A 19,270-nucleotide genomic window follows, 5' to 3' on the forward strand; every position below is an offset into this window, starting at 1 on the left:
TAGACTGGGACTTTTTTCTCTGGAGCATAGGAGGCTGAGGAGTGATCTTATAGAGGTCTATAAAATAATGAGGGGCATAGACAAGGTAGATAGTCAATATCTTTTCCCAAAGGTAGGGGAGTCTAAAACTAGAGGGCATAGGTTTAAGGTGAGAGGGGAGAGATACAAAAGTGCCCAGAGGCGCAATTTTTTCACACAGAGGGTGGTGAGTGTCTGGAACAAGCTGCTAGAGATAGTAGTAGAGGCGGGTACAATTTTATCTTTTAAAAAGCATTTAGATAGTTACATGAGTACGATGGGTATATAGGGATATGGGCCAAATGCGGGCAATTGGGATTAGCTTAGGGGTTTAAAAAAAAAGGCGGCATGGACCAGTTGGGACAAAGGGCCTGTTTCCATGCTGTAAACCTCTATGACTCTACACTGTCCCAAACAGTCCAAGTATAGCATTGGTTAACTGCCTCTAACTTTCACCTTTAATAACTCCATGATCAGAATAGTGCGGCATACAAGACAAACCTCCCAGAACATTGTGCCAGGAAGAATCGACCTGAACAATATTCATGTTTGGGTTAACAAGTGATGAATAATGCTTGTACAATGAAACTGCTCAGTAATCAACATCTCCAACAATCGAGAATCTAATGACCTCCCCTTGTTATTCAATGGCATCATTAACACTGCATTTCCCATGATCAATATCCTGGAGTTACAAATGAAGTGGAGTAGCCACATAAGAGGGATATGGGCCAAATGCGGGCAACTGGGACTAGCTTAGTAGTTAAAAAAAGGGTGGCATGGACAAGTTGGGCCAAAGGGCCTGTTTCCATGCTGTAAACCGCTATGACTGTATAAAAACTATGTTTACAAGAGGAGATTGGAGACTGGTTATTCGGTAGCAGGTAACTCACCTCCTGTCTCCCCAAAGCCTGTTTATCCAGTACTAGGAACATCCTCCACTTGCCTAGATGGATGCAGCTCCAACAATTCTCAAGATGACCGAAACCATTCAGGACAAAGCAGTCCGCTTGATTGGAACCACACCCATAAACATTCACTCCCTCTGCCACTGGCTCAGTAGCAGCAATATGTACTGTCTACAAGATGCACTGCGGCTTTTCACCAAACCTCCTTCAACAGCACTTTCCAAATCCCAGATCTTGACCTTCTTCAAGCAACAAGAGCAGCAAATACATCGAGCAGCAGCTGCGTTCCGTGGTGTAATGCTGAGCATTCTGGGTGTTGAATCCAGCGATCCGAGTTCAAATCTCGGCGGAATCTTTGGCTTGCACAGTGGCACAGTGGTTAGCACTGCTGCCTCACAGCACCAAGTACCTGAGTTCAATTCCTGGCTTGGGTCACTGTCTGTATGGAGTCTGCATGTTCTCCCTGTGTCTGCATGGGTTTCCTCCGGGTGCTCCGGTTTCCTCACACATTCTGAAAGACGTGCTGGTTAGGATGCATTGACCCGAACAGGCGCTGGAGTGTGGCGACTAGGGGAATTTCACAGTAACTTCATTGCAGTGTTAATGTAAGCCTTACTTGTGATTAATAACTAAACTTTAACTTTAAAATGCTGAGTCTGGGTTAATAACTTTAGCTTTATTTATTAGTGTCACAGGTCGGCTTACATTAAACGGTTGTATCCCACAGTCCAAAGATGTGCGGGTTAGGTGCATTGGTCAGACTAAATTTCCCTTAGCGTCCTGGGATGCGTAGATTAGAGGGATTAGTGGGGTAAATATGTGGAGTTACAAGGATAGGGCCTGGGTGGGATTGTTGTCGGTGCAGACTCGATGGGTCGAATGGCCTCCTTCTGCAATATATGGATTCTATGATTGTTGCAATGAAGTTACTGTGAAAATCCCTTAGTCGCCACACTCCGGAGCCTGTTCGGGTACACTGAGGGAGAATTTAGCATGGCCAATGCACCCTAACCAGCACGTCTTTTGGACTGTGGGAGGAAACCCACGCAGACACGGGGAGAACGTGCAGACTCCACACAGACAGTGACCCAAGCCAGGAATTGAACCCGTGTCCCTGGCGCTGTGAGGCAGCAGTGCCAACCACTGTGCCACCGTGCCGCTCTAACGACGATGAGACAGATCATAAGTGAGACATTCTCCCTCTGACACCTACTGCTCTCTCTCTCTCTCACTCACTCACCTTCTTGGCAATGGAGCAAACTTGTTCGGTCGGCAGGTACTCGAAAGGGAAGACAAATCTCCAGTTGAAGTTTCCTTCTCCTCCCATTGATCTGTAGTGGACATCTGTTTTCTGTTTGTTACCCTCATAACCCAGAAGCCACCTGGAGACAGAGTGAGAGCCAAAGTCAAGTACAGTCCACCAACAGCAACCCACTGGGCCCTCGCTCTGCCAAAGTGCTTCACAGGAGCAAATAGCTGACAAAGTATGGCACTGGCCCCATGGAGAGACATTCCATCATAATAAAAGCAATATATTGTGGATGCTGGAAATGTGAAATCAAAGCAGAAAGCACTGGAAAGACTCAGCAGGTCTGGCAGCATCTGTGGAGAGAGAGCGAGAGACAGAGTTAATGCTTCGAGTCCACAGGGTCTGTAGAATCATAGAATCCCGACAGTGTAGGAGGAGACCATTCCGCCCCATCGAGTCTGCACCAACCACAATCCCACTCAGGCCCTATCCCCCGCAACCCTATGCATTTATCCTTCTAATCCCCTGACACTAAGGGGCAATCTAGTATGGCCAATCCAGCTAACCCGCACGTCTTTGGACTGTGGGAGGAAACCGGAGCACCCGGAGGAAACCCACGCAGACACGGGGAGAATGTGCAAACTCCACACAGACAGTGACGCAAGCCGGGAATTGAACCCGGGTCCCTGGCGCTGTGAGGTAGCAGTGCTAACCACTGTGCTACTGTGTTTCTCCCCAAAATAAAGAATTTTATTCCTTCCTTTTTTTTGGAAAAAGAAACTTCAGCCATCATCAATACCTCATTGATAGAGGTTATATTTTCTACTGATACAGCTTTATTCTTGATACACTGGCCACATACTGATCTACAGGGAGGAATGGGGCAGTGGTATTGTCACCTAGTGGTATTGACTAGTAATACAGAGAGCCAGCAGAATGCTCTTGGGACCCAGGTTCGAATCCTCCTTCCCCGACCAATAATCCAGACTTCATTGTAAATTCGGTATCCCGGGATCTCCTCCCAGGGACACCCTCCCAGCAGCGACCACGACTGAGTTCTGGTGCTGCTGGGACTGGCTTTTCAGCCAATCAGAAAGGCCAGCAGCTCTCAAGGGTGTGTCTTCGACCCCACAGCGGCCTTGCTGAGGCTGCCCACAGTGGATCCTCGCTGCGGTGCAGTCTAAAGCCCAGCTGGCTTTTCCATTAGAAGCCTGAGGAATTTTCACCTTCCCTCCCCCCACAGCTCCAGATATTCACCCCGACATAACACTCGGTGAAAACAGATTCAGGACAAACTGTAATTCAGGAAATTACTGACCCTTTCACATAAATATCACTCATCTTCTCTCCCGTAATGCTGAGGTCATCCAAGATAACATCATTGGTGTTCCATATTATACAGCGCAAATAATATCTGGAAGAAATACAGAGGAAATACAGGATAACAGCTTTACCAGGAGAAATATTGGATCTGTTGCCTTTAATCAGAATATCCAAGTGGTACACCATTCCCAGGCCAGGTACAGCACGGGGTTAGATACAGAGTAAATCTCTCTCTACACTGTCCCCATCAAACACTCCCAGGACAGGTACAGCACGGGGTTAGATACAGAGTAAAGCTCCCTCTACACTGTCCCCCATCAAACACTCCCAGGACAGGTACAGCACGGGGTTAGATACAGAGTAAAGCTCCCTCTACACTGTCCCCATCAAATACTCCCAGGACAGGTATAGCATGGGGTTAGACACAGAGTAAAGCTCCATCTACACTGTCCCATCAAACACTTCCAGGACAGGTACAGCATGGGGTTAGGTACAGAGTAAAGCTCCCTCGACACTGTCCCCATCAAACACTCCCAGGACAGATACAGCACAGGGTTAGATACAGAGTAAAGCTCCCTCTACACATTTCCAAATAAGTGCATTAACCTTCCTGCAGTTAGAGATGATATTGTGGGAATCGCTTGTCATAAGAACATAAGAAATAGGAGCAGGAGTAGGCCATCTGGCCCTTCGAGCCTGCCCCGCCATTCAACAAGATCATGGCTGATCTGAAGCGAATCAGTTCCACTTACCCGTCTGCTCCCCATATCCCCTAATTCCCTTATCGATCAGAAAACTATCTACCCATGATTTAAACATATTCAACGAGGAAGCCTCCACCACTTCAAAGGGCAGAGAATTCCAGAGATTCACTACCCTCTGAGAGAAGAAGTTCCCCCTCAACTCTGTTCTGAACCAGCCCCCCCTTATTTTGAGGCTGTGCCCTCTAGTTCTGGTTTCCCTTCTAAGTGGAAAGAATCTCTCCACCTCTACCCTATCCAGCCCCTTCATTATCTTATATGTCTCTATAAGATCACCCCTCATCCTTCTAAACTCCAACGAGTACAGATCCAATCTGTTTAATCTCTCCTCATAAGCTCCACCCCTCATCTCCGGTATCAACCTGGTGAACCTTCTCTGCACTCCCTCCAAGGCCAATATATCCTTTCGCAAATAAGGGGACCAAAACTGCACACAGTACTCCAGTTGCGGCCTCACCAGTGCCTTGTACAGTTGCAGCATGACCTCCCTGCTTTTATATTCTATCCCCCTCGCGATAAAGGCCAACATTCCATTCGCCTTCTTGATCACCTGCTGCACCTGCAGACTGCGTTTTTGCGATTCGTGCACAAGGACCCCCAGGTCCCTCTGCACAGTCGCACGATGTAATTTTTCTCCATTTAAATAATATTCCAATTTACTATTATTGTCAAATGCCTTTGACAGCATGTTTGATTTTCCATTCCAGGGTTTGTGAGGAATTTTGTCTTGGAGCACTGACATTGCGATTGGTTACACAGCGAGTTACACAGCAGCAGATTAACAGGACCCAGTCCAAATGGAATCGCCCATTCTGCCACACTGTCTTATTCTGCCATTCCGTTCGATCTGTATCTGCAGCCACTTGATACTCTTACCCAATGGAAAATACCTGTCCATCCCAATGCTGAATGTTTGACCAGTGCTGGGGGAGGGGGTATCTCACCTCTTGGCTTTGCGAGGAGTGATGTTGAATGGGGGTCCAGGAGGTCCAAGTGACTTTGGAAAGATGTCCACCCAGAGCTGGATCTTACCCTAAAGAGCAGGAAAGTGGAAAGTAAAGGCACTTTGTGAGACAATCAGTAAATGTTACATTGAGTTGATTCCATGAGAATCTAATCAACTTGCTTTATGACATCTTTTTATCTCTTGCTGTACTTTCTGCTCTATAACATCCATTGCCAAATGCCTTGACCTTTCAGTCAGGCTCTCCAAAGTGTAAGAGGACTTCTCTCCTTAATGATCAACTGTGGCTCAGTGGGTAACATTGATTCGCTCCACCACTGATGCATAGTGACAGCAGAGGTTAGCAATGGTTCGCACTGCTGCCTCACAGCACCGGGAACCCGGGTTCAATTCCAGCCTTGGGTCACTGTCTGTGTGGAGTTTGCACATTCTCCCTGTGTCTGCGTGGGTTTCCTCCGGGTGCTCTAGTTTCCTCCCACAGTCCAAAGATGTGCGGGTTAGGTTGATTGGCCATGCTAAGTTGACCCTAGTGTCGGGGGATTAGCCCTCATTTATGAGGGTTGCGGAAATAGGGCCTGGGCGGGATTGTGGTCAGTACAGACTCGATGGGCCGAACAGCCTCCTTCTACATTGGAGGGATTCTATCTCTGATTTTATCTATCAGTGTGCACCTCAGCAACTCAATAAAGCTCCCATGACGGCACCTTCCAAACCCACCACCACTACCATCTAGAAGGACAAGGCAGCAGATACCTGGAAACACCAGCACCTGGAGGTTCCCCTCCAAGTCAGGCACCATCCTGGCTGGTAAATATATCGCCGTTCCTTCACTGTCGCTGGGTCCAAATCCTGGAACTCCCTCCCTAACAGCAGTGTGGGTGTACCTGCATCCACATGAATTACAGCGGTTCAAGATGGCAGCTCACCACCACCTTCTCAAGGGCAATTAGGGATGGGCAATAAATGTTGGCCTTGTCAGTGATGCCCACATCCCATGAATGAAGACTTTAAAAATAAACTCATGCCATTGAGTCCGAAAGTCATACGTTCAATCCCCACCCAGAGATTGTATCTATTATCTATGCTATTGGTAGAGGTGCTAGCCTTCCAGATGAGATGCTAAGCCCAGGTCCAAGCTGCTCTCTCAACTGTACATAATGGGCAAAATTCTCCAGACTCCCAGCCGCATGTTTCCTGCTGGGCCGGTTGTGGGTGGTGCGTTGTTTGCTAGCGGTGGGATTCTCTGGTCCCGCCGCTGTCAATGGAAATTCCCATTAACAACACCTGTAAGAGGTCCTCAGAGGCGGAAGTCCCTTCACCTGAATTCCTTTATTTACAAGATCCAACAACACTATACAGAGTGCTCCCAGCATGCAGTCTCCATCCGGAGTGCCAGAGGAACTGACACTCTTGTTTAAGAAGAGCATGAAGCTCCCTGATTGGCCCATCAACTTGGCCATTAATCAGAGAGTTCATATTCGAACAGGCCCATCTCAATTGCCTGATTAAAGTCATTACAACCCCACATCAGCAGGAAACCCACGGGCGGGGCTGTGCTGCCGGCGAGTCCGGCGAATCCCTCCGGCGTGAATGGCCGGAAGAATTCCGGCCAATATTGTTCTACTTGTGATCCTAATATTTGAAGAAGAGCAGGGGAGTTTTTTTCAGTTCTGGCCAATATTGATCCTTGAACCAACATCATCGAAAAAAGCAAAATCATTGACACTGGCAGCTGGTGTTCGTGAAGGATTGGCACTGACACCACCACCATTCAACATGGACAACATTCCCTCAGGAAATGGGAATTTCACAATTTGTAGATGAGACCAAATTGGAGTGTGTACAGGAGGATTGCAACAACATAAAGGAAAACACTGAAGGTGACAAAAGGGTAGGTCATTAGAAAACAAACTTCAGTTTTGGTAAGCACAGTAAGAAGTCTCACAACACCAGGTTAAAGTCCAACAGGTTTATTTAGTAGCACGAGCTTTCGGAGCGTTGCCCCTTCATCAGGTGAGTTAACCTGGTGTTGTGAGACTACTTACTGTGCCTACCCCAGTCCAACGCACCTTCAGCACTCGTGCCTGCGTGGGTTTCCTCCAGGTGCCCGGTTTCCTCCCACATGCCAAAGATGTGCAGGTTAGGTGGATTGGCCATGCTAAATTGCCCCTTAGTGTGCGGGTGAATGCGTGGGATTAGGGAGATAGGGCCTGGGTGGTTTGCTCTGTCGGAGAGTCGGTGCAGACCCAATGGGCCAAATGGTCTCCTTCGGCACTGTAGGGATTCTGTTCTATGATTCTATCACAAAAGGCCTTTCACAATTATCAAACATCCATCAAAGTGCTCCTTCGCCAGTGAAGTATTTCTGAAGTGTAATCACTATTACAGGAAACTTGGTAGCCAATTTGAGCACAGCAAGCTCCCACAAGGGAAGTGATGGCCGAGTGGTATTATTGCTAGACTATTAATCCAAATAGTTCTGGGGACTTGGGTTCGAATCCCACCACAGCAGATGGTGGAATTTGAATTCAATAAAAATTATCTGGAACTAAGAATCTACAGATGACCATGAAACCATTGTCGATTGTCAGAAAAACCCATCTGGTTCACGAATGTCCTTTAGGGAAGGAAATCTCCCGTCCTTACCTGGTCTGGCCTACACGTGACTCCAGACCCACAGCAATGTGGTTGACTCTCAACTGCCCTCGTGCAACCTAGGGATGGGCAATAAATGCTGGCCAGCCGGCGACGCCCATGTCCCATGAATGAATGAAAAAAGCAGGAATATATAGAACCATAGAACATTACAGCTCAGAAACAGGCCTTTTGGCCTTTCTTGCCTGTGCCGAACCATTTTTGCGCCTAGTCCCACTGACCTGCACCTGGACCATATCCCTCCACATCCCTCTCATCCATGAACCTGTCCAAGTTTTTCTTAAATGTTAAAAGTGAGCCCGCATTCACCACCTCATCTGGCAGCTCATTCCAAACTCCCACCACTCTCTGCGTGAAGAAGCCCCCCGCTAATATTCCCTTTAAACTTTTCCCCCCTCACCCTTAACCCATGTCCTCTAGTTATTTTCTCCCCGAGCCTCAGCGGAAAAAGCCTGCTTGCATTCACTCTATCTATACCCATTATAATTTTATACACCTCTATCAAATCTCCCCTCATTCTTAGAATAAAGTCCTAACCTATTCAATCTCTCTCTGTAACTCAGCTTCTCAAGTCCCGGCAACATCCTTGTAAACCTTCTCTGCACTCTTTCAACCTTATTAATATCAGGTGAGACTAAGTCGGTTCGGATTATATTCACTGGAGTTTAGAAGAATGAGAGGGGATCTCATAGAAACTTACAAAATTCTAACAGGATAGATTCAGAAATAATGGGCCTGATTCTCCCATCACAACCCGTACCTTTTCTGGCGGGTTCGGTTGGGAGAATCCCTTGTTCCGGGATTTGAGCATACGCCGGGAACACATGAGCTGGAGAACAGTCAGAGTCCAGACCACACTGGAAACCGGCAGCAAGGCAGGTAAGTCATTTGAATCTTTCTTTAATATGTTTCGCAGTTCATTATTGGGAACTTTCCAGTCCCGATAGAATCTCCCACCCCGCCAGGAGTCATTCATTCTGCCGGGGTTCAGACTAGCTCCCCATATTCGGAGAACTAGTGGGAGACCCCGCCGGAATGAAAGGGGGAAATCGGGACCCCCCCCTCCGGGGGTCGGGCGGCAGGGGTTGGTGCTCCCTGGGCATGGGCACCCTGGCAGTGCAAGCCTGTGCCGAATGGCCAGGGGCCACCTTAGCACTGCCCATCGGGCATCGGGCAATGCCAAGGGGGTGGGGCTCATTGTGGGCGGGGCCTAGGGGTGGTCGGTAGGGGTGGGAGGGTCCTGCTGCCACTCTGCAGACAGGATCGGTCTGGGATGGAGGGAGGGCAGTGATTGGGGCGGGCTGGGGGGTGAGGTGGTCTTCCGGGGCGGTGGGGGGTGGGGGGGGGGCCTGCCTCCGGGGGGAGGGTTCAGACCTGGGGGGGGGGGGGGGGGGGGGGTGGGGGCTCAACGGGGTGGGGGGGGTCAGCCGGGGTGAGGGGGGTGGGGGATTGCCACTGCTAGGGGGGGTCGGCTGGACATCGGGGTGCTCTGGGGCGGTGGGGGGGGTCAGGGTTGGCCCGGGAATTGCTGGGGGGGCCGCGATTGGGCCGTGAGGGAGTTGGGGGGGAGGGTGGAGGGGCAGCACTGCGGGGGTCCCGGGCTGGCCAGCGATCGAGCTAGCCAGTGGTCGAGCTGGCCAGTGGTCGAGCTGGCCAGCAAACAGGGAGGCTGACTGATCGGGGCCACTGCGCATGCAGTGTTTCTCTGGAGTAAAGGGAAATACAGTGTCATCAGGGAGGAAATTAGACGGGTAAATTGGAAGGAGGCATTCTTGGGGAAAAGTACCGAAGGAAAGTGGAGGATTTTCAAGGAATGTTTGTCTGGAGCTCTGCATGACAACGTTCCGATGAGACAGGGGGGTGTTGGTAGGGTACGGGAACCGTGGTGCACGAAGGTTGTGATGAACCTGGTGAATAAGAAAAGAGAGGCGAACAGAAGGTTCAGAGAGCTAGGAGGTGTTAAGGATTTAGAGGAGTATACGGGATGTAGGAAGGAGCTTAAGAAGGAAATTAGGAGAGCGAGAAGGGGTCATGAGAAGACCTTGGCGGGTAAGATTAAGGAGAATCCCAAGGCTTTCTACAAATATGTCAAGAGTAAAAGGATGAGATGTGAAGGCATAGGACCCTTAAAAGGTGAAGGGGGAAAAGTTTGTGCGGAACCGTTAGAAATGGCGGAGCTGCTTAATGAATACTTTACCTCGGTATTCACGGTGGAAAGGGATCTGGGTGGTTGTACTGCTGGTTTGCGGTGGACAGAAAGGATCGAGCATGTGGACATAAAGAAAGAGGATGTGTTGGAACTATTGAATGGCATCAAGGTTGGTAAGTCGCCGGACCGGATGGGATGTACCCCAGGTTACTGTGGGAGGTGAGGGAGGAGATTGCGGAGCCTTTGACGATGATCTTTGCATCGTCGATGGAGACGGGAGAGGTTCCGGAGGATTGGAGGATTGCAGATGTGGTCCCTATATTCAAGAAAGGGAACAGGGACAGCCGGGAAATTACCGACTGGTGAGCCTAACCTCAGTGGTTGGTAAGTTGATGGAGAGGATCCTGAGAGACAGGATTTATGATCATCTAGAGAAGTTTAGTATGATCAAAAGTAGTCAGCACGGCTTTGTCAAGGGCAGGTCGTGCCTTACGAGCCTGGTTGAGTTCTTTGAAAATGTGACCAAACACATTGACGAAGGAAGAGCGGTGGATGTGGTCTATATGGACTTCAGCAAGGCGTTCGATAAGGTCCCCCATGCAAGACTTCTTGAGAAAGTGAGAGGGCATGGGATCCAAGGGGCTGTTGCCTTGTGGATCCAGAACTGGCTTGCCTGCAGAAGGCAGAGAGTGGCTGTGGAGGGGTCTTTCTCTGCATGGAGGTCAGTGACCAGTGGAGTGCCCCAGGGATCTGTTCTGGGACCCTTGCTGTTTGTCATTTTCATAAATGACCTGGATGAGGAAGTGGAGGGATGGGTTGGTAAGTTTGCTGACGACACCAAGGTAGGTGGTGTTGTGGATAGTTTGGAGGGATGTCAGAAGTTGCAGCGAGACATAGATAGAATGCAAGACTGGGCGGAGAAGTGGCAGATGGACTTCAACCCGGATAAGTGTGTAGTGATCCATTTTGGCAGATCCAATGGGATGAAGCAGCAGTATAATATGAAGGGTACCATTCTTAGCAGTGTAGAGGATCAGAAGGACCTTGGGGTCCGGGTCCATAGGACTCTTAAATCGGCCTCGCAGGTGGAGGATGCGGTCAAGAAGGCGTACGGCGTACTAGCCTTCATTAATCGAGGGATTGAGTTTAGGAGTCGGGAGATAATGCTGCAGCTTTATAGGACCCTGGTTAGACCCCACTTGGAGTACTGCGCGCAGTTCTGGTCACCTCATTACAGGAAAGATGTTGAAGCCATTGAAAGGGTGCAGAGGAGATTTACAAGGATGTTGCCTGGATTGGGGGGCATGCCTTATGAGGATAGGTTGAGGGAGCTTGGTCTCTTCTCCCTGGAGAGACGAAGGATGAGAGCTGACCTGATAGAGGTTTACAAGATGTTGAGAGGTCTGGATAGGGTAGACTCTCAGAGGCTATTTCCAAGGGCTGAAATGGTTGCTACGAGAGGACACAGGTTTAAGGTGCTGGGGGGTAGGTACAGAGGAGATGTCAGGGGTAAGTTTTTCACTCAGAGGGTGGTAGGTGAGTGGAATCGGCTGACGTCGGTGGTGGTGGAGGCAAACTCGTTGGGGTCTTTTAAGAGACTTCTGGATGAGTACTTGGGATTTAATGGGATTGAGGGCTATAGATAGGCCTAGAGGTAGGGATATGATCAGCGCAACTTGTGGGCCGAAGGGCCTATTTGTGCTGTGGCTTTCTATGTTCTATGTTCTAACTCCGGCGCGAATAGGCCCCACCCCCTGTGTTTTTAATGAGATTCACGACTGGGACCTCTGCAGTGCGCAGAGTGCGGAGATTCAGGTGAGAAGCTGAACTGACAAAACAATCGTGATCTAGAATAGTTTTCCCACCAATTTTGGGAGGATCACCCCCAATGTTCCCGATGGTGGGAGAGTCCAGAACTCGGGGGTCAAAGTTTGAGGATAAGGGGTAAACCTTTTAGGACTGAGGTGAGGTGAAATTTCTTCACCCAGAGGGTGGTGAATGTGTGGAATTCACTCCCAGAGAAAGTAGTTGAGGCCAAAACGTTGTCTGATTTCAACAAAGAATTAGATAAAGCTCTTGGGGCTAAAGGGATCAAGGGATATGGGAGGAAAGGGGGATCAGGATATTGAATTCGAGGATCCCACGGTGATTAGCACTGTTGCCTCACAGCGCCAGGAACCCGGGTTCGATTCCTGGCTTGGGTCACTGTCTGTGTGGAGTTTGCACATTCTCCCCGTGTCTGCGTGGGTTTCCTCCGGGTGCTCCGGTTTCCTCCCACAGTCCAAAGATGTGCCGGTTAGGTGGATTGGCCATGAATAAATTGCCCCTTTGTGTCAGGGCGACTAGCAGGGTAAATATATGGGTTTGCGGGAATAGGACCTGGGTGGGATTGTGGTCGGTGCAGACTCGAAGGTCTTCTGCACTGTAGGGATTCTATGACCTATGACTTATGATCAGAATGAATGGCGGGGCAGCCTCGAAGGGCTGAATGGCCTACTCTGGCTTCTAGTTTCTACTTTTCTGCGACCAGGCAATCTGGTTTGGTGATATTGAGCGAGGAATAGATAATGGCAGGGAATCAGGGGAGAATCCACCAGTCTTCTCCAGGTAATGCAATGGGTTCTTTTATGTCTTTTGATTTGATTTGATTTATCATTGTCACATGTATTAGTAAAGAGGGAAAAGTATTGTTTCTTGTGCACTGTACAAGCGCGCAAGAAACAATGTCTACCTGAGAGTGCCTCAGGGGCCTCGGTTTAACATCTCACCTGAAAGACAGCACCTGTGACAGTGCAGCACTCCCTCAGTACTACACCGCAATGCGAGCCTGGATTTTTGTGCTCAAGTCCTGGAGTGGGACTTGAACTCAGAACCTTCTGATCTCGATGCAAGAGGGCTACCCACTGAGCTGGAATACCATGCCAACCATTAGCTTTGCTGCTAATGTCATGAACACTTGTAAAAATAAAGGGAGTTTGTAACTCAATCACAGAGTCCCAATTTATCCAGAGTCCTGAGAGAACTGGATTTGGAAAAACACTTTGGTTTAATGTGTGAGTGAAGCATCTATAAAACAGGCTGATGTGGCCCACACAGCCTGGTGTTGCGATGTGTCAATGAGCTTCACTCCTGCAGCACGGGTGGTTATTCGTTACAAAATCCAGCACTTATTTACCTGCTCAATGTCAGGCTGCAGTGGGCTGAATAATGCCCTGGTTTCCACATGCTCTGGAATCAGGCCCTCCTTATGCAGCACGTGTAAGGCCAGTCGCTCCTCGGGGGGTCCAAGGTGCATGCCAAGGGGCTTCCCATCCTCTAAGATGAAAAGGAAGAGTCAACAAGTCAGCCGTAGCAATTTGAGGTCCCCACAATACAAAACCACCCGGCGAGAATCCTGCCTCGGAACTGCATCCACTGATTTGATTTGATTTATTATTGTCACATAAAGTCATAGAGGTTTACAGCATGGAAACAGGCCCTTCAGCCCAAATTGTCCATACCGCCTCTTTTTTTAACCACTAAGCTAGTCCCAGTTGCCCGCGTTTGGCCCATATCCCTCTATACCCATTTTACCCATGCCACTGTCTAAATGCTTTTTAAAAGACAAAATTATACCCGCCTCTACTACCTCTGGCAGCTTGTTCCAGACACTCATCACCTTCTGTGTGAAAAAATTGCCCCTCTGGACCCTTTTGTATCTCTCCCCTCTCACCTTAAACCTATGCCCTCTTGTTTTAGATTCCCCTATCTTTGGAAAAAGATGTTGACTATCTAGCTGATCTATGCCCCTCATTATTTTATAGACCTCTATAAGATCACCCCTAAGCTTCCTACGCTCCAGAGAAAAAAGTCCCAGTCTATCAATATGTTGGGATAGAGTGAAAGGTATTGTTTCCTGCGCGCTATACGGACAAAGCATACTGTTCATAGAGTGCATAGGGGAGGAGGAAAGGAGAGGATGCAGAATGTAGTGTTACAGTTCACGCTAGGGTGTAGAGAAAGATCAACTTAATGCGAGGTAGGTCCATTCAAAAGGCTGACAGCAGCAGGGAAGAAGCTGTTCTTGAGTCGGAAGGTGATCTCAGACTTTTGTATCTTTTTCCAACAGAAGAAGGTGGAAGAGAGAATGTTCAGGGTGCATGGGTTCCTGAATTATGCTGGCTGCTTTGCCAAGGCAGCGGGAAATGTAGACAGAGTCAATAGATGGAGGCTGGTTTGCACGATGGATTGGGCTACATTCACAATCCTTTGTAGTTTCTTGCGGTCTTGGGCAGAGCAGGAGCTAAACCAAGCTGTGATACAGCCAGAAAGAATGCTTTCTATGGTGCATCTGTAAAAGTTGATGAGATTCATAACGGATATGCTGAAATTCCTTAGCCCCCTGAGAAGGTGGGCTTTCTTAACTATAGTGTCAGCATGGGGGGATCAGGACAGGTTGTTGGTGACAGCTCATCAAGGTGATGGATGTTGGTGCCAGGGCACGGAGAATGATTTTCATGAGAGACTCTGGAGTCAGTATCCAACATGGATGGGACAATCATAACAGCTGGAAAGACCGCCTTCTCTGCCATTCAATTAGATCATGAATAATCTCCCACAACAGCTACACTACATTCTGCACTCTCTCCTTTCCTTCTCTATGAACGGTATGCTTTGTCTGTATAGCGCGCAAGAAACAATACTTTTCACTATATACTAATAGATGTGACAATAATCAAATCAAATCTCCTTCTTCCCTCACCATCTCCATAACTCCAATTCCCTTCGCACCCAAAGAAACTCCTTCAACCTCAATCTAGAATATATTCAATAACTGAACATTAACTGCTTTCTGGGGTGCAGAATTCAGAAAATTCACAATCCTCTAATTGAATAATGTTCCCTCATCTTGCTGACTGTTATATACATTGTTGTTTTATCTGTAAATATCCGGGACATAAGTGTTACATGTAAGTGTTCCAGGGGGCCACATACGCATTGGAGACACGTGAAGTACATCAGTACCGGTTCATTCCAGCCCTTTAATTGGGCCAGACATCAATGGCGAATTGAAACATAAAGAGTTTCTGATCTCTCCAAGTATGATTATTACTAACCTCTGTACCCAAAAGAAACAAGAACACATAGCATCAACTCCTTATCCTGTGACTGAACTGTAACCTCCCCCCCCGCAATCAGTGGAATCATTCACCCACCATCCATCCTGTCAAACCTCTTAAGAATTTTGATTGAAGGACAGTAACAAGGAGTAATCATAGAATCTCTACAGTGCAGAAGGAGGCCATTCAGCCCATCGGGTCTGCACCGATTCTCTGAAAGAGTACCTTATCCAGGCCCTATCCTTGTAACCCCATGTATTTTCCTCGCTAATTCCCCTAACCTAAACATCTTGGGGCAATTTAGCACGGCCAATCCACCTAACCTGCACATCTTTGGACTGTGGGAGGAAACCGGAGCACCCGGAAGAAACCCATGCGGACACAGGGAGAACGTGCAGACTCCGTACAGTACCCCAAGCCGGGAATCAAGCCTGGATCCCTGGCGCTGTGAGGCAGCAGTGCTAACCACTGCGCCACTGAGAAGCCAAGGTATTTAAATTTTTAAAAAATGTATCTCCACACACCCACACTGTGGGGGAAAGCGGGATAAGGCTTCCTGAGCTGATTGTCAGCCTGTTGAACCATGCTGAACACTCCCTCAATGGCCAACAAGTCTGGGCACTAGACCCGAACCTGGAGCTTCTGGTACAGAGCTAGGGGCGTTACTACTGCGCCACAGGACCTCCCTGTGTTTAAAATTATATCAGGATTCAATGAGGCTAATCTTAAAATTTGGGCTAGGTTGTATAAGAGTGCAGTTAGGAAGTATTTCTTCAGGTAAAGGGGTTGTAACATTCTCAGCTCCTTACCAAGCTTTGTTCTACTGCCTCAATCAGAACTGAGATGGTGAGATGTATTTTAGTCCGGGTATTAATGATCAGCTATGATCTAATTGACGGCAGAACAGGTGTCAGGAGCTGAATGGCCTCCTCCTTTAAGCCTTGAAAGACACCATTCCACATCACAAATCCTCATATCCAGCATAGAATGAGGCCATTTGGTCCAGCTGCCTGTGCTGGCTCTCTGAAAGGGTCGCGATTTAAGATCAAAGAACAGGCTCTTCGGCCCACCAAGTCTGTGCCGACACAGCTGCCACTCTAATCTAATATTTTCTTGCCTCTACGTGGTCCATATCCCTCTATTCCCTGCCTGTTCCTGTATCTATCCAGATGCCTCTTGAACGTTGTTATAGAATCTGCTTCCACCACCCTCCTCCAGCAGCGCGTTCCAAGCATTCACCACCCTCTGTGTGAAAAACCTGCCCCTTACATCTCTTTTAAACTTTCCCCCTCTCACTTTCAACCTACGCCCCCGAGTAATTGATCCTTTGACCCTGGGAAAAAGACTCTGACTATCCACTCTATCCAAGCCTGTCATAGTCCTGTAAACCTCTATCAGGTCCCCCCTCATCCCCCGACGCTCCAATGAAAACAATCCAAGTTTGTTCAACCTTTCGACATAGTCCATATCCTCCAAACGAGGCAACATCCTGGTAAATCTCTTCTGCACCCTTTCCAATGCATCAACATTCTTCTGGTAGTATGGCGACCAGAATTGTACACAATACTCCAAATGTGGCCAAACAAAAGTCTTATACACCTGCAACATGATTTTCCAATTCCTACACTCAACATCCTGACCGATGAAGGCCGGCATGCCATATGCCTTTTTGACCACCTTGTCCACCTAGGTGCCACCTTCAGGGAACTGTGGATCTGCACACCGAGATCCCTCTGTATGCTAATATTTCTAAGGGCTCTACCATTTACTGTATACTTTCCTTCTGCAGTAGACCTTCCAAATCACGTCACCTCACATTTGTCGGGGTTAAATTCCATCTGCCATCTTTCGGCCCAGGTCTCCAGCTGATTTATATCCTGCTGTATCCTCTGACAATCCTCCTCATTATCCACTACTCCCCAATTTTTGTATCATCTGCAAATTTACTAATCAGACCACCTAGATTTTCCTCCAAGTCATTGATATATATTACAAACAACAGAGGCCCCAGCACTGATCCTTGTGGAACACCGCTTGTTACAGATCTCCAGTTAGAAAAGTACCCTTCCACTGCTACTCTCTGCAGTGAGAGCCAGTTTTGTATCCATCTTACCAGCTCACCTCAGATCCCATATGACTTTACCTTCTGTATCAGCCTGCCATGAGGAACCTTATTGAAGGCTTTACTGAAGTCCATATATGCAACATCCACTGCCTTGCCCTGATCAATTTTTCTTGTCACTTCCTCAAAGAACTCAATCAAGTTTGTGAGACACGACCTCCCCTTCACAAAACCATGCTGCCTATCGTTAATAAGCCTATTATCTTCTGGATGTAAGTACATCCTGTCCCTAAGAATCTTCTCCAAGAATTTCCCCACCACTGAGTAAGGCTCACAGGCCTGTAATTTCCTGGATTGTCTCTTCTGCTCTACTTAAACAGAGGAACAATGTTAGCTACTCTCCAATCCTCCAGGTACCTCACCCGTGGCTAAAGAAGATACAAAGATTTTGGCCAAGGTTTCAGCAATTTCTTCCCTCGCCTCTCTCAGCATTCTGGGATAGATCCGATCTGGCCCTGGGGACTTGTCCACCTTAATGTTTTTCAAAATCTCCAATACCTCCTCCCTTTTTATCTCAACATGTCCTAGAATGTCAACATCCTCCTTTCTACACTCCCCATCCACCACAACCTTCTCCTTTGTGAATACTGATGCAAAGTACTCGTAAAGGACCTCACCCGCCTCATCTGGCTCCACACACAAATTCCCTCCACTGTCCTTTTTTTATTCCCCTCATTGCTTCTCGGATGAGAATGAGTCTCCGTGAGTGCCAAAGTCTCTCCCTGCACATGGCCCACACTCAGGGAAAAGCAAGAGAAGAACGGACATACCCAAATCTGAGAGAAGGAACTCTTCGCCTCTGAAACTGATTCTGTTTTCCATGCACACTGGAAGCTTGTAGCCGTGTCTCTGTGCGTAGATGTGAAGGCGCTGGCTTGGTCGGAGCTGGTCACGCCATCGATTTGGTCCAGATCTGAAAGGGCACAGAATACAGGAATGAGATAGAGAATCTGGTGCACTGGTGCGATGACAATAATCTCTCCCTCAATGTCAACAAAATGAAGGAGCTAGTCATTGACTTCAGGAAGCGTAGTGGAGAACATGCCCTCGCTTACATCAACGGGAACAAAGTAGAAAGGGTCGAGAGCTTCAAATTTTTAGCTGTCCAGATCACCAACAACCTGTCCTGGTCCCCCCATACCAACACTACTGTTAAGAAAGCCCACCAACGCCTCTACTTTCTCAGAAGACTAAGGAAATTTGGCATGTCCGCTACGACTCTCACCAACTTTTACAGATGCACCACAGAAAGCATTCTTTCTGGTTGTATCACAGCTTGGTATGGCTCCTGCTCTGCCCAAGACCGCAAGGAACTACAAAAGGTCATGAACGCAGCCCAATCCATCACGCAAACCAGCCTCCCATCCATTGACTCTGTCTACACTTCCCGCTGCCTTGGCAAAGCAGCCAGCATAATTAAGGACTCTGGACACAGTCTCTTCCAACTTCTTCCGTCGGGAAAAAGATACAAAAGTCTGAGGTCACGTGCGAACCGACTCAAGAACAGCTTCTTCCCTGCTGCTGTCAGACTTTTGAATGGACTTACCTTGCATTAAGTTGATCTTTCTCTACACCCTAGCTATGACTGTAACACTACATTCTGCACCCTCTCGTTTCCTTCTCTACGAACGGTATGCTTTGTCTGTATAGCGTGCAAGAAACAATACTTTTCACTGTACGTTAACACATGTGACAATAATAAATCAAATCAAATTAAATTGTTATAACCATTGCACTCCACCCTATGGGGATGATATTGAGGCGTGAGGAGGGGAGGTTGATTTGATACAACCTGGGTTTGATGTAATCCAGTCCGAGAGAATTCAGGAGAACTTCTTTGCTCAGAGCGTGGTGAGGATGTGGAACTTGCTCCCACAGGGTTGAACTGCACTGAGGCACTTAAGGGGAAGCCAGATACATACACGTGGGTGAAAATAAAAGGCAGCAATACTGATGGGGTTGGATAAAGGAGGAGGTGAGGCAAAGAACAAAGAACAAAGAAAATTACAGCACAGGAACAGG

General features: G+C 48.1%; 1 protein-coding gene across 3 annotated transcripts in view; it reads right to left on the reverse strand.

Moving 5' to 3' along the window:
* dysf (dysferlin, limb girdle muscular dystrophy 2B (autosomal recessive)) overlaps positions 1-19,270 on the reverse strand; it is a 334,329-nt gene that overhangs the window by 19,518 nt on the left and 295,541 nt on the right. For all 3 annotated transcript variants that reach the window (XM_078224513.1, XM_078224514.1, XM_078224512.1), the window contains 5 exons: positions 18,019-18,161; positions 13,203-13,342; positions 5,204-5,292; positions 3,494-3,589; positions 2,167-2,308 (listed from right to left, as the gene is read on the reverse strand). In XM_078224513.1, the coding sequence (XP_078080639.1) occupies positions 2,167-2,308; positions 3,494-3,589; positions 5,204-5,292; positions 13,203-13,342; positions 18,019-18,161 (610 nt within the window). The remainder of the gene's footprint in view (positions 1-2,166; positions 2,309-3,493; positions 3,590-5,203; positions 5,293-13,202; positions 13,343-18,018; positions 18,162-19,270) is intronic.

This window comes from Mustelus asterias, chromosome 1 (assembly GCF_964213995.1).
Source record: "Mustelus asterias chromosome 1, sMusAst1.hap1.1, whole genome shotgun sequence".
NCBI classification, from domain to species: Eukaryota; Metazoa; Chordata; class Chondrichthyes; order Carcharhiniformes; family Triakidae; genus Mustelus; species Mustelus asterias.